Source organism: Lemur catta, chromosome 10, assembly GCF_020740605.2.
Source record: "Lemur catta isolate mLemCat1 chromosome 10, mLemCat1.pri, whole genome shotgun sequence".
NCBI classification, from domain to species: Eukaryota; Metazoa; Chordata; class Mammalia; order Primates; family Lemuridae; genus Lemur; species Lemur catta.
Window position 1 is genome coordinate 1,467,904 of NC_059137.1, and position 15,323 is coordinate 1,483,226.

General features: G+C 51.5%; 1 protein-coding gene across 3 annotated transcripts in view; it reads right to left on the bottom strand.

Annotated features, from left to right (window-relative positions):
* CAMSAP1 (calmodulin regulated spectrin associated protein 1) overlaps positions 1-15,323 on the bottom strand; it is a 72,531-nt gene that overhangs the window by 5,482 nt on the left and 51,726 nt on the right. For all 3 annotated transcript variants that reach the window (XM_045562062.1, XM_045562063.1, XM_045562064.1), the window contains 9 exons: positions 13,142-13,316; positions 10,595-10,686; positions 10,006-10,090; positions 6,887-9,308; positions 4,720-4,856; positions 4,011-4,219; positions 3,512-3,614; positions 2,692-2,807; positions 1,603-1,721 (listed from right to left, as the gene is read on the bottom strand). In XM_045562062.1, the coding sequence (XP_045418018.1) occupies positions 1,603-1,721; positions 2,692-2,807; positions 3,512-3,614; positions 4,011-4,219; positions 4,720-4,856; positions 6,887-9,308; positions 10,006-10,090; positions 10,595-10,686; positions 13,142-13,316 (3,458 nt within the window). The remainder of the gene's footprint in view (positions 1-1,602; positions 1,722-2,691; positions 2,808-3,511; positions 3,615-4,010; positions 4,220-4,719; positions 4,857-6,886; positions 9,309-10,005; positions 10,091-10,594; positions 10,687-13,141; positions 13,317-15,323) is intronic.

Genomic DNA, 15,323 nt, shown 5'->3' on the forward strand with positions numbered 1-15,323 from the left:
AATGCCACCTTGTCATTAAGACCTACTGTGCCCGACCCGCTGAGCTCTGCAGCAGTCTCCACATTTCCAGCCTGTGGCCCACGGGCCACATGTGGCCAGCCCTGCATCACCGCGTTCTCAGGGAATCAGCCACACCCACTGGCCTGCGCACTGTCTGTGGCTGTTTTGAAGAACGGGAATTGTTTAAAAAAAAAAAACAGTGTGCTCTCTTTGATTCTGACGGATGCTAATTGCTTCTGTAAAGATGGTTTGCTGACCTAGCTTAAGTAGAGCCCAGACGGTCGTAACAGGCCCCGACGGTGGTAACAGGCCCGGGGAGATAACTGCAAGTTACTTCCGGATAAAGGGCTGGAGAGTGCAGGGGCCCTCCAACCAATTAACCAGATAAGAAAGGCAAGGCATAATCAAAAGCCAGTCCCGCGGCTTGAAAACCAACCAATCAGAAGCCAAGACAATCAGCCACTTTTGAAAGAGCAAATGAATTAAGGGAGGGAGGGGAGATGGCATACCCCCTGCATGTACTCTGCAAAAAAAAAGTATAAAAGACATGCACCCCCACTGTGCGGGGTCCCTGCCCATGGAAAGAGACCACCGCGTTGGTGCTCGGGGCTTGGACCCTAGCTCGAGCTAGTCAATAAAACTCCTTTGGCTTTTTGCAGCCTCAGTGACTCTGTCTCTGTTCCCGGGGCCGAGGGGAACCGGCTCTAACAGTTTTCACGCTACGGTGACAGGACACCTACTGCGTGGCCCTGCACAGAAGTCACCTGCAATTCTTCCACCAGGTGACGACTCACCTCACCAACGTATCCCAAACACCCAGGACAGCATGCGAACGGGGAGGCACACCCTGTGTCCTCCTTACTCCTCCCCTGCAGACCAGAAGCTTCCAACCGCCAGGGCACATCAGGCCCTGACCCTGGCCCATCTACTTCCAGCCTCCCAGCGGCAGAAGCTGGGCCCTGCTCCAGCAGCAGAGGTGGGGAGTCAGCCCCGCCCCGCCTAGGGCTCAGGGAGGGGAGAGTCAACAAAACAAACCATTTCTCCGTGATCCACACTCAACCCTGGAGCCCCTCCTGCCACCGTCACCGTCCACTCTCTCTGCCTTGCCACCTGAGCACAGTGCTGCGCCAGCCTCCTGTATCTCCAATCACCTGGTTCCACCTGCCAAACTAGTTCTACTGTTTTTCTCCACTTAAAAAAAATTTTAACTCAAATTTCCCCTTCCCCACCTCCCCTCACACCCCCACTTAGTGTCACCCACCTGGGTGACACAGATGAGTCTTCTCACCCTGCCCGGAAGGCCCCTGCCCTGCCCCTGGCTCTGCCCCAAGCGGAATGTGCACTGGAGCGTCCGCTCGGCTGGTCTAGGTCCCACTTCCCTGTCACAATTCTGCCCTGCTCAAGGCCGTCCCAACTCAAGCCACAGCTCAGGAGATGAGCACAAATGCCCAGGAAAATCTGAGGAGAGCCATCACTGCTATGGAGAGTGATGCAGCAGAAATTATGTACAGATAATTGCGGATGTTTTCTATTAAAAAGAACCCCTGATTTAGAAACACCTTTTATTCTACATAAAATTTAGTGGTAAAATCTGATACTTGCCTCCAATATTGAATTCTTGTGCGGTTCATTCACTTTTCCAGCCAGACAGCAATGGGATATCGCATTGTGAATGATAGGCTTGTTTGATTTGCTACTGGGTTCCTTAAAGAGCTTGGGACCTAAGAAACCAGAGCAAGATTTGCAAAATTAGCATTTTAAGGTACAAACACACAAAAGAAAACCAACAATTTCTTAGCAGCGAGCAATGGGTAGGTTGAATTATGGTTATTTGTGATTTTTTGAAAATGGGAAGAGCCACTTCAAATCTATTTGAAAGAATTCTGAGTTAAAAATTTTACAAAAACTAGGCTGGCTGCAGTGGCGCGTGCCTGTAGTCCCAGCACTCTGGGAGGCTGAGGCGGGAGGATCACTTGAGTCCAGGAGTTGGAGGCTGCAGTGAGCTGTGATGATGCCACTGTACTCTAGCCTGGGTGACAGAGTGAGAACGGAAAGAAAGAAAAGAAAGAAAAAAAGGAAAGAAAGAAAAGAGGGAAAGAAAGAAAGGAAGGAAGGAACGAAAGGCAGGCAAGGCGAGGCAGAAAAAGAAGGGAAGGGAAAGGAAGAAAGGGAGAAGAAAAAAGAAAGAAAAGAAAAAGAAAAGGGAGGAGAGGAGGGGAGGGAAGGGGAAGGGAGGGAAGAAAGGAAAGAAAAGACAAGAGAAAAGAAGAAAAAAGGAAGAAAAATATTTTTTACAAAGACTAAAGTAATAATTTACCCCCTTTCTAACTTCAGTTTCTTTACTATAGAAAGACAAAACCAGGAACTAATTTTAAAAGTCTCAGGTTCAAAGTGCCCAGGACGCATGCAGCGCGCTGGCCCTGTGGGTGGTGGGTAACAGCCCCGAGCCTCCCACCGCCCTGGCTCCCGGCAGACAGCAGGAGGGGGCCAGGCGGGCCTGAGAGCTTCTACTCGGACAATGTACCTGTTCCAAACACCAAACAGCTAAACATAGCTCTCTGTCGCTAAGTAAAACATTTTATTAGAAAAATACCTTTTAGACTAAAATAAAGAACAGACATTTTAAAGAGCGCTCCATGAAGGCGTGTGGACATGTGCACAGCGACCTCCCAGGAGGGCGTGGGCCGTCACCTGTGTACTCTGCCACGGAGGCCAGGGAGGAGGCTGCAGAGGCGGTCTCCCAGTCTCGGTCCGTGCTCCTGCTGGGATTGCGGCTTAGTATGGGCAAGGCCTCCATCGACTCAACTCTGCAGAAAGGACAAAGGACGGGAAGGTGTAGCCACAGGCCACCCTCCCTCTCACCTGCAGCCAGCAGGGGCTGCAGCTACTCTCACCCTGGGCTGCACCCGCCAGGACCATCACCCTCATACTGTCCCATCACGTGGAGTCCGTCTACACAGCAACCGGCCCGTGCACACCACAAACCCAAGGCCGAGAGAGACAGACTACGGACTGCCTGGGATCAGCAGAGACGGCAGAGACGTGGTGTGCAGGCCCCAAGCCGACCCCGGACCCAGAGCAATACAGTTATCAGGGACCCAGTGGGGCAACTGACACCTGGACGTGGACTTCAGATCAGATCAGATCAAAGTGCTGGTTTGACACCTGTGATTACGCAAGAGAATACACACTGAAGTGCTTGACCTTCAAGGGCCGGACGTTGCCCACTTGCTACAAACGAGTGCAGACGCATCTGCACCCGCAGCCAGGGGAACAAGGGGGGAGAGATGACAAAGCAAACGCCACCAGTTTAACCAACTGGCGGGCCTGAGCGGAGGGCACTTAGGAGTTCCTTGTGAAATTACTGCAACCATTCCGTAAACGTGCAATTATACAAAAATTAAAGTTAAAAAACAAAAGCATCTCTCGTGCGGTTTTTAATCTCAAAGTTCCACTCTCCCTGCCCAAATGTCCCCAGCCCCGTGCCCGGGAGCCGTCTGGGCCTGCTTACCGCTGGGAAGGTGTGCCCCCCGAGTGAACGCTCTCCGGTTCCGTCGTTGCCGCGGAGGCCAAGGACAGGCTGGACCCAGAATGAGTCTGGCTCAGGTTGTCAGCTGCCAGAGACGGAAACAGATGCCAGCGCGATGAGGAGGTGTCACCAGGTGCCTACCAGCCCCCCATCCTGGGGCACGCCTCCCACTGCCCCACGGTGCCGGAGAAAGCGGCCGGAAGCAGACCCTGGTGTCTACGGCATTCTGAGTCCTGCGGCCTCGACCCCCAGCCCCTGCCAGGGGACCCGCTCTGCATCTGGATGCATCTCACCATCTCAGACCAGCAGCCCTGGCTCAACTTTCTCTTCTGTAAAATGGAGACAATCCTCCCCACCCCTCGCACCTCACAGTTCTTGAGAAAATCAAAACGAGATAACGAACGTGAGCGCTCTACAGGGTGAACAAGGCTTCCCGTGCGTGAGGCACAAGCGTCACATGCCACACGACTGAGCTGCTTACGCGTTGAAGAGCACTTGGTTCCCGAGTCACTACACGACTCTTCCCGGTGGACTGACTTTGGCCGTGGCTTTTTCGCCTTTGATTTAGGTTTGCCAAGTCCTTGTTCTTCCAAAATCTGCTGCTGCTTCCTTCGCAAGTACTCTTGCTTTATGAGCTCTCGCCGCGCCTTCTCCTCCTCCTTCCGTATCCGATCTTCCTCAGCTTTGCGCCTGGGAGGACAGTATGTTCAAAATGATCCTGAGTTACAAGGATTCTCCCGCAGAACAATCTCCCAGACATGCAACCTCCCACAGCACTTGCCGTGTCCAGGCTCCGATTCTCTCCCCGGGCCTGAGGGTGGGCCGGCTTGCCCAGGGCAGGACACAGTGGCCACAAGGCAGCCCTGGAGGTGACCCACCCTCACTTCCTGGGAGGGCAGCGTGACTGCGGCAACCTGCTTCCTGAGCTGCACAGAGGCGGCCTGGCCGTAAACCCAGCGATCAGACACGCACAGCTCATGAGCTGTTGCGAGAGTTAAAGATCGTCCCGGGAAGCGCTTGAACCAGAGCCTGGCACGGAAGACCCGCCCAGATGCCTGTGACTGTGGACAGCGCCTGACAGCAGACATGCGGAGTGGAGTGATGTCACCGGGGACACTCCCTGCCGACCACGCTGGGCTGGCCTCCAGGCCTGCCACCGCCCCTCCTGGACACAGAGCAGGGCAGGTTACCGGGCCTCATCTCGCTTGAGCTCAACTTCCGCTTCCAGCTGCTGCTTCCGCACGCGAGCCTCTTCTGCCTTGCGCTGCTGTTTGAGGAGGAAGGCTGCCCGCTTCTTGGCGAGTTCGTCTTCTGCTTTCTGTTCATCCTACAAAATAAGACATCACACGCCATGTGCCAGGAAACACCCTTAGGTTAGGAAGCCCAACACAGCCTCCTGTCAACCCTGCAGCAGACTTTAACAAACACTTAGAAAAGCTTGATGTGTATAGCCCAAACATTCTTTACTCTTTTTCTAACTGAAGAATAAGTGCATTTTTATAGACCCTAAAATACGAATGGAAAAGAAATCGTGGCATTTAAAACGCATTTGAAGTTAACCAACATTCTAAATGCCTCACACCGAGTTCAGTTTGCCTTAAAAACTATGTATGTGCTTCCAAAATATGAGCTAATACTCAAGCTCATTATTAACTTGTTTACATTTTAAAAGTACAAATAGCAAATAAACCATCTTTTGAGGAGATAAACCTGACGGTCTCGTATTGCGCCATCCACGTCCTAACTGCCTGCAGGAAGAGCGCCTGGCACGTGGGCCTCGACGGCGGGAGGCAGCTGGCTGCCGTGCCAACAGGGGGCCCTGACAGACTGCACGCACGGCTGCTGCACACGGGACTCCTCGTGTAGCCGGCCAGCTGCTCCTGCCCTGACAGACTGCACGCACGGCTGCTGCACACGGGACTCCTCGTGTAGCCGGCCGCTCCTGCCCTGACAGACTGCACGCACGGCTGCTGCACACGGGACTCCTCGTGTAGCCAGCCGCTCCTGCCCTGACAGACCGCACGCACGGCTGCTGCACACGGGACTCCTCGTGTAGCCGGCCGCTCCTGCCCTGACAGACTGCATGCACGGCTGCTGCACACGGGACTCCTCGTGTAGCCAGCCGCTCCTGCCCTGACAGACCGCACGCACGGCTGCTGCACACGGGACTCCTCGTGTAGCCAGCCGCTCCTGCCCTGACAGACTGCACGCACGGCTGCTGCACACGGGACTCCTCGTGTAGCCAGCCAGCCGCTCCTGCCCTGACAGACTGCACGCACGGCTGCTGCACACGGGACTCCTCGTGTAGCCAGCCAGCCGCTCCTGCCCTGACAGACTGCATGCACGGCTGCTGCACACGGGACTCCTCGTGTAGCCGGCCGCTCCTGCCCTGACAGACTGCACGCACGGCTGCTGCACACGGGACTCCTCGTGTAGCCGGCCGCTCCTGCCCTGACAGACTGCACGCACGGCTGCTGCACACGGGACTCCTCGTGTAGCCGGCCGCTCCTGCCCTGACAGACTGCACGCACGGCTGCTGCACACGGGACTCCTCGTGTAGCCGGCCGCTCCTGCCCTGACAGACCGCATGCACGGCTGCTGCACACGGGACTCCTCGTGTAGCCGGCCGCTCCTGCCCTGACAGACCGCATGCACGGCTGCTGCACACGGGACTCCTCGTGTAGCCGGCTGCTCCTGGCTGCCCACCCGCACTGCGTGTGACGGGGCTGGAGACCACAGGCAACTGCAACACAATGGTGAGTGTGCGTCTGAACACACAGAAGGTACAGTAAAAATACGATGTTATGATCTTGTGGGACCACTGTCAGTGCCCAGATGTCACTTCACTGTGAGGCACCCAACTGTATGTACTATTAAAACAGAAAACAGGTTCTCACAATTTATGTTTCTCTTCATCTCAAAGAAAAAAACTGCAAGAAAGGCACAGATACAGAGCAAAAAAAGAAACAAATGTTTTTAAAGTTCCTTTGTATGTTCAGGGTCTCTGTATCAGGGTTTGGCAAACCTTGGCCCAGAGGCCAAATCCAGCCCAACACCAGTTTCTGCAGACCCTTCTAGCTACACATTTTTATTACATTTTTAAACGGTTGAAAAATATCTTGAGATATATGAAAATTACACGAACTTGCAATTCCAGGGCCCACAGGAAAGTTCTGTGAACACACAGCCACACCCACCACCTAGGCACTGCCCGCGGCCGCTGCCGTGTGGCGGCAAAGCCACATCTCTTCCCTGCCTGGCCCCTGCGCTCACCCAAGCGCTTGTCACCCTCTCACAGCCAAGGGGAAGCGGCGACGCCTCACAACTGCTGGAAACAAATGCTACCAGTCCGTTTACCTTGAAGAAGAAGCCGACCCCCGGCTTCAGGTCGCCTTCACTGACGAGATCTGCCGAGACGTCAACACTCACTGCCTCCCCGTCCTCGTCCGGGGCTTTCAGGCCCGAGAGGTCGACTTCGATGAGGCTGGCCTTGCTGCGCAGGGGCTCCTCCACGGGGACGCTCTCCTCTCCCGAGACGTCCGAGGCGCCTGGGCCTGCCTCCACACCCGCGTCCGGAACCTCTCTGAGGCCCGTCTGCTCCGACGCAGTGTTTGTGTCTCTGCAAGAGGACAGGACCAGCGTCCGCTGGTTGCTTTCGTCATGGAGCCTGTAACTGTCAAAGAGACACTTCCCATGCGCGTCACCGCCAGGCTCTGCAGCAGCTTCTGAGCCAGGGTCAGAGGGCGTCCGAGGGCGGTTACTTGGGGGGAAGGGTCTCAGATGTGGGAGCGTCTCTACGCTGGGTGTCGGGGTCTTGCTCCGGGAGGAGCCCTGCTGCCTATCCTTCGGGACCTTCAGCTCGGCCGGCCTTCCAGAGCGGGAATTCCGACCCTGACCAAGACGAGGGGGCTTGCGGTGGCCTGTCACTGCAGTCGGGGAGAGCGGCTCCACAAAGTGGAGTGACGCCTTTGCTTTCTGGTCCTGCGAGTTATTTTTAGAACTTGGAGTTGGTATTGTAGGAGATTTCATAAGAAGCTGCTCTTGCTGCTGAGAAATCTTTAGTATCGCCTGCTGCAGCGTACTGATGGTTTCATTAAGCTTCTCGATGGAAAGGTCACACTCGTTCACGTCCACGACCTCTCCAACGTTGTCGTCCAGGAGAGCAGCAGAAATGACCTTGCTTTTCTCCACGTCGTGCAGCATGGCGGGGTCTTTCGGTTTATGCTGCTGAATGAAGGCTAGGCTCTCTCTGTCCACATCTTGGGCCTCGCTGAGGAGATCTTCTCTCTGCTGCTCCTTCACGAGAAACTCTTCAGTTTTAGAAACACCATCGTCAAAGTCCTCCCCGTTGTGCTGGGAATACTCTTTTGCGAAGTGCTCTGGCTGAAGTGGCTGGGAGAGGACGTCGGCCTTCCCCTTCCGCACCACGTGCAGGAACGCGGCCTTGCCCAGCTTCAGGCGCTGCCGCGCGGACAGAGCCTCCATCTTCTTCTTCTGGGCCTCGATGGCCCTGCGCTTCTCTTCCAGCTGCATGTGGAGCTGCACCAGCTCGGACGCCAGGAGGCTGGCGGGGTCTTTGCTGTGCCTGCCCGGGCTCTGTTCCCTCTTCTGTCTCCAGGTCGTCAGAGGGGCCGGGCAGCTTTCTGACGCGTCTGGCGTGGTCTTCTGGGAGCTGCTGGTGCTGGACTTGGTCTCGCAGCTGTTGAGTCTCTGGAGCTTCCTCTCCGCGAAGCTGGTCATCTTCACGCTTCCACTCGCCATGGAGACGCTGCTGATCTGAGAGGTTGTGCTCAGACACGGGCTCGAGCGGCCACTGGCGTCATCCTTGTCTTCGTGCTCCTTCACCTTCATGTCCTCCTGCAGTTTGGCCGACTCTTCCTCACCGATGTATCTGGTGATGATCACAGGACGGTCCTCGCCAGTGAAATCATGCTCAGCTTCTTCTAGATCGACGACGTCAGAGTCAGAATCCTGCCTCAGAAGAGCCCACGGCTCTGAATCCTGAGAGCTGGGGCTTTTTGCACAGCTGATGTATAACCTTCCCTCTGCGTCTTCCTCGGCCCTGCCGACATGCAGGAAGAAGCCGTCGGCAGCCTGTCCCTGAGGTAACGGATCGAACCCACCCATCGACAGAGGCCCAGCACGCGCTTCTCCTGCAGCTTCTGCTGACTGTGGTCCTGTCTCTGTAGGGTCAATGGCTGTGGGAAATTCTGAACAGGGGATTGGGGTAAAAGTCCTATTCAAGTCACGACTGCTGGTCACTTTCTTTCGTACCAGAGGCTGGTGGCCCTCGTTGGCCCTCCTGGACGTCAGGCTCCTTGGTCTCCCTTCCCCACGTTCGTCCTCCTTAGTGATAATCTGCTTCTCTTTTGTGGGCTTAAGCACTGCGGGCATCAAGGGCTCTAAGAAAAAACCGTCAGGCTTACTCTCTAAGGGGTCTGCCTGCCCCTGGGGAGACCTGGCATTCAATGTCAGGCCTGAGGCCCGAGGTGAGGCCCTGGGGACCTCAGGGTCACCACGGTGGGGAGCCACATCTGTTCTAATGATGGCCACAAGTTCTTCCTCCTCATCCTCAATATTGACATTGTTCAGGAGGCTCTTCCCATTGGCCTTGCTGGCTGTGGGGTGTGGCTGGTTCTGTGGGGTCAGATGAACTATATTGGACGCCAGACTGTCCTTGCTGATGGAGCGGGCCAAGCTGATGCTGTCGCCAGAGCCAGGATCCACATCGCAACTCGCAGCATGATGGAGAGCAAAGGGTGTCGGCTGGGACACGGGCCTAGAACGCAGGAAAGAAACCCATTGGATGCACCACACACACGAGGCCCGACTCAGCGCCGACCGCGTGAGGAGAACACTGGCTACGCAAAGAGAATGCAAATCTCACACACAGAAGACTGAAAACCGCCTCCTCCCCAGGGAAAAAGAAAACCAGAGATAATTTCAGTTGAGTGATTCTCAAACACTGTAGTCCCAAAACCCCTTGACACCCTTAAAAATTACTGAGGACCCCAAAGGGCTTTTGTCTTGTTATACTCGTCAGTATTAACCTCTATTTGTCACACTAGAAATTAAAGCTCGGGCATTTTTAAACATTGATTAAAAATTACAGTAATAAGCCTATTGCATGAAAAATGACTATATTTTCTAAAACAAAAAAGTCTACACAGTGTAAAGAGTGGCACACTTTCACAACTCTCTGGTATCTGGCTGGACCCTCCTATCTGATTCTGTCTGCTCTGACACCACGACACGTAGCCTCTGAAAAATCCCATGGTACAGTCATGAGGGCGCAAGAACGGCTGGGGGGCGGGGGGAGGCAGTTAACATCCTAGCACTGTTAGGAAAATAATTTTGACCTTGTGAACGCCCTAAAAGGGTCTCGGTGGTCCTTAGGGATCCCTGGACTTCATCTTGAGAACTGTTTGGTCTAATGAACATCCAAACAGAAACGTCTTTGAAACGTGGAGAGTTACCTGTTTTTTTTTTCTGGCCACGCTACTGCTGCACCTCGAGGCTGACCATCGACTCGGGTTAGAGAACTAGATCGATGCCGCTGATCTGCAGTTGGAGGAAACAGTAAGTGTATTCAGTGTTGAATAACCAATTTTATGCCATCTGAAATTCTTTCAGTATAACAACCGTATCTCTAGGAAATGAATTACGATTCAATATACCAAAAGTACTCCAAGGAAAGCAGATAATCAAAGCAACACACCTTTCAATAGTTTCAGTAAGTAATGTGTGATTCAACAGTGATCAGTACAAAACATGATAATAAACTAGACAGAACTATAAATGAACTTCAATATATAAAAGATCTTGGCTTACATAAACAGCAATTTTGTGTATATTACACATAATTTATTGGCTTTTAATGATATTTTCACTATAAGCTTATAAATTCTAAGGGACATCAATAAAAATTAAAATTTATCCTGCTATAGTCTTCTTAAATAAATTACTACAGCAAAATACGATTAATTTTGAGAAGTATTATTTTACTGACCAGTGAGAAGAAGAAATTGAGGAAAAGGGACGATGAAGAGGAAACGGGCTTCTTACCAGGGAGGTCCTCACCCTGCACCGCCTTCTGCTGTCTCTGCCTCAGCGGCAACAAGGGGTGGGGCGGGCTGAAGGCGGCAGCGCCTCTTCCACTACATGAAAAAGAATTCGAGAGAAAATCGCCAGCTTATCAAACCGCAAGTCCAAAAGCAAATGCAAAAGAAACTACAAAGACCACCATGAATTCACACCACGCTGCGAGAAACTCACAGATTCTTTGGGGAAAATTACTATAAAAACAAACCAAAGGAGAACGAAGAACTTCAAACTTGGGATGAATACCCAAAAACTGCAGAGGACATACTGACTCCTGGTTGTAATCTGTAATACAACCAACTTCAAATTTTAACAGCAAAATTCAAGTATGCAATTAAGGTTACCTTTTGAGATAAGCAAAAATAAAAATAGAAAAAGTGGTCATTCAAAAAGCATGATTTTCAAAAATGCCTCTTATTGGTTCAATTTAAAAAAGAGAACTTCTGAGAAAAACAGACCGTGGTGATGACCCCACTGTGTTGACCGCAGCTTTGAAAATACTGAAGGGTAATGTGGACGTGAGCCCTTCACAGAGAAGCAGGAATGTCCCACAGCATTGGTGGGAGTGTGAAAACGTGCGTTTTAGAGGACAATACGGCAACATCGACGAAAAGCTCTACAGCGTTCACACCCTCTCTACTCCTTGGATTATAATTTAAGAATGGTCAGAGGTACACACCGAGCTGCGGGTGTGAAGACAGCCACTCCCGGTGAAGAATGGTGTGTGTGGAAAAGGTGCCACGCGTGCACAGCCCAGTGCAGTTTCAGCAAAGTGACACCTGTGGAACCAGCCCCCAGGAGTCCACACACTCACACCACAGGGAGGCTGCTGTGGTCGTTTCACTCTGGGGAGAATGTGGCAGAGGGATAATTCACAAACGTGGAATCCCAGGGGATGCCTTACCAGCCTGGGCTGTTGCTGCCTCACCTAGGCCTAAAGTTTGATGGGGGCGGGGCGGGAAGGGTGCTGCAAGGAGAGAGGGTCAAGGGCACTGAAAGCCCAGAGGAAGCAGGTGGTCACCACCTGGGGTACGCGTGCAGACAAGCAGCATGAACCCTGCAACCCAGACACTGGTGGAAACAGCTGACCCCGTGACGACACCCCCTCTGTGGAAGACTGCACAGTTGCTCAAACTGCAGAAGGTACTCGTTGAATGGGAAAATTCCCACCACATCCTGTCAAGTAGAAACAGCAGATCACAAATCACTATGGGTGCACTACACTCATTTTGTTTAAAAAGCGGCTTCCTGTGCACACATGCACTGCACGTGCTGGACTCAACAACGGGAAAGCAAAGGCTGCAGAGAGGATGCTGAGCGCCACACCGGCCGCACGTGAGCACGCAGCTCTGGCCTGCAGACGCCAAAGCCCTCCACCTCTGCTCCGGGTCTGGGGACACCCCATCTCAAAGCCCCCACATACAGAACACATCTAAACCCCTACCTCAGCGACACCCTACACCTGGGCCTGTACTGCCTCTCAAAATCCCAGCCCCTCAGGAAACAGCACTGCCAGTGCTACTTCTCCAGACCCAGATCTAGGGCTTCTCAGCCACCCCTTCCCCCTCGCTCCAAAAGCCCCACGGCTGATCCTTCACCGCCACTCTGACCTCCTAGCAAGCAACCTGAACACCTGAGCTCGTTTCATACCACGCTGTCTCAATGAACTAGTCATTTCAAAGCACTTATGAATACTGTTTTGATTGTAAATCCCAACTCAATCGCCACATTTTAAACATGTTTTTCCATTTTAAAAATATCTTCTGCCCATGCAGGTTGGGTATGTTAACTGGCTCCAGGTTGGAACAAGCCTCCGTGCTCTTGCTGCACAAGCATGAAATGAAGCTCACACCTACTCCAAGAAGGTTCCTTTATTCTCTCCCTAAATTCTGAGAGCAGTCAATCCAGCCCGGATACGGTTATCCAAATTCGGTCTTGATGATGAAGACTCGTTTTCAAAAAACACTTCTTAAGCAACTCTATTTTTACACCAGTCTTTGAACAACTCTATTAATATATGCTTTTTTACCAGAACCAAAATGTTCCCTGAAGTTAATGAAGTAAATTGATATTCCTCATTGGCCATCACCGTGAGCAAAGAATTCACATTACCTGAAATGCAAGAGCATTTCACTCCTTATATGCTACTAGACTATAAAAAGCCAATTTAAACTATCAATTCAACTTTTCTAACCTTTAGATGACTTTTTATAAAAAGTGCGATACACAGTGGGAAAGAGGACAGAGAAATACCTTTTTTCTAAACAACATTAGGACTGGATGCAAGGCCTTTGAAGAATTTCAGGCTAGTGGACATACGAGGCCAGGACCATTCCTGGCCTTTGGGGAAGGGACTGAGTGGCCAGGGCAGGAGGACAACCTTTCACAAGCTACTCTTTTGTACTTTTTGTATTACTCGTTAAAAAAAAGATAACATCAATTAAGATTTTAGACTAACACACAAAGGGACATGGTGGTGAACTGATTCTGAAAGTGGAAAGACAGACTTACAGGTACTCCGGCTCTTCTGGGTGCAGGGGGTGTCTATGGCAGCCATCCGCCTGCTGCGCGGGGGGCTGCAGGTCGGCTGGGCTCCCCGCAGCAGGGCTGCCTAGGAAACTGCGTTTGGTGGCATTGGAGATAGGTACAGGAGGCCGGCTGCTTTTTTGATGTAACACTGTTTTAGCTACAGAAATGGCAATTTTACAAAAATGTTATTTGCAGTTACTTACAACAACACTAGCAAGAAGCATAGAAAAAGTCCTGCAGCTTTCATAACCATTGAAGTAATTCAACTTTTATCTGAAACCAAACTTCTCCCAAAAAACTGATTTCAAGTTTAACAAATGCATTCTGTAATAACAAGTACTATAAATATTGTGCCACAATAAATACCAAAATTAAAAGATACAACACAGACTAGCAGGAGGACAAGAAACGTGAACCAGCTGATGGGTTGTCTTGGTAACAGCACCCAGCGCCCACCCTGAAGCTCCCCACCAGTGGGCCGCTCCAAACCCACACGCCACCCACCACCAAGCCTGGCGCTGGAGGAGCTGCCGCACTGCCCAGCCCCTCAAAGGCCCACTGCCTCGGCAGGGTCAGAAGGGTCCTTGTCTGGGACTAGCATGGAGGTGGCCGCTCTGTCAGGTCACTACAGCCCCTGAACCTATGGGGTCAGGGAGGTGCCTGGCGGCTTCACTTCCCCGGGGCCCACGCCTGCTGGTCCACCTCCCTCAGGCTCAGACCTGAGCACTGACTCTGTCTCCAAAGCTGCTTCCCAGGCAACTGACCTGTGGCAGGTGGTGCCAGGAACAGCTAAAGAAGGCAAGAGATGGGGCCTTGGGGCCAGGTCGCCCCTGCCCAGCCAGGAACAAGGACCCACTGGTCCCCACTGGTAGGGAACGTCCTACCTGATGTGTTGTAAACACAGAGGAGACAAGCTAAGGACAATGGGGTGGACAGCTGCACTGAGCTTTGCTAAAGCTCTAGGAAAGAGATAAGCAAAGGCTGAGAGACAGCCTCAGGCGACCAAACGCCAGGAACCAAAGCCAAGGGCACCAAGCTGTGCTCTCCTGCAGTGGGGGAGTGGGGAGACTAAGAATGAATGGCTCCCAGGGAGGCTGCTATCCCAAGGCCAGGCCTTGGACGGGAGAGAATGAGACTGTGACACATGGGATATGGACTTCTAGGCCTTGAAAACCTCAAATTCGCAGATTCCCTGGAACTCTGAACCTACGGAAGGGGGCGCCCCTTCCTATTAAAAGCCAGCACCCCCGCTGGCCCCATGCTTGGGGATGACAATGAGGCTTCTCACTAGATGACAGGTGCCTCCACCCCCACACGATACAGTATAATCAAGCTGCTAAAAGTCAAAGACAAAGAGCATTTTGAAACCAGCAAGAGAAAAGCATCACATCCATGGGAACCCCCGTTACACTACCAGCAGATTTCTCAGCAGAAACCAGCAGGCCAGAAGGGAATGGAATAATAAATACAAAGTGCTGAGAGGCGGAAAAAACAATCACGAACACTACAGCCAGCAAAGCTACACTTCACAAATCAAGGGAAAATCAAGCCTTAGCCAGACAAAAGCTGAGGGAGTTCACCACCACTAGATCTGCCTTATAGGAAATGCTAAAGGGCGTTCTTCAAGTTGAAATGAGAAACACTACATAGCAAATAAAGTATGAAACTCACTGATAAAGGTAAATACATAAACAAAACCCAAATACTGTATTACTGTAACAGCAGTGAATAAATTGCTTTTAATTATAAAAGATAAAGAAAAAAATATTTAAAATAACCCTAAATTATGTTAATGATTACATAATATAAATAGTTATGGTGACATAAATAATACACAAAGTGGAAGGGAAAAGCTGAGAGTTCTTCTACAAAAGTGAAGGTAAGTTACTGTCAGCTTAAAACAGACGGTTACAAGAGATCTTATGTAAACCCCAGGTAACCACAAAGAAAAATACCTATAAAAGTTACACAAAGAAAAACAGAAAGGAAACAAAGATCATCAACACAAAACCAACAACAAAAAAACACAAATGAAGACAGCAAGAGAGAAAGAGGAACAAAAAGAACTACAAGACATGCTGTTTTACTTCATCAGTTTAAAAAAAAAAAAAAAAGAAATAGAAAACAGTTAATAAAATGGTAACAGTAAATCCTTCCCTATCAA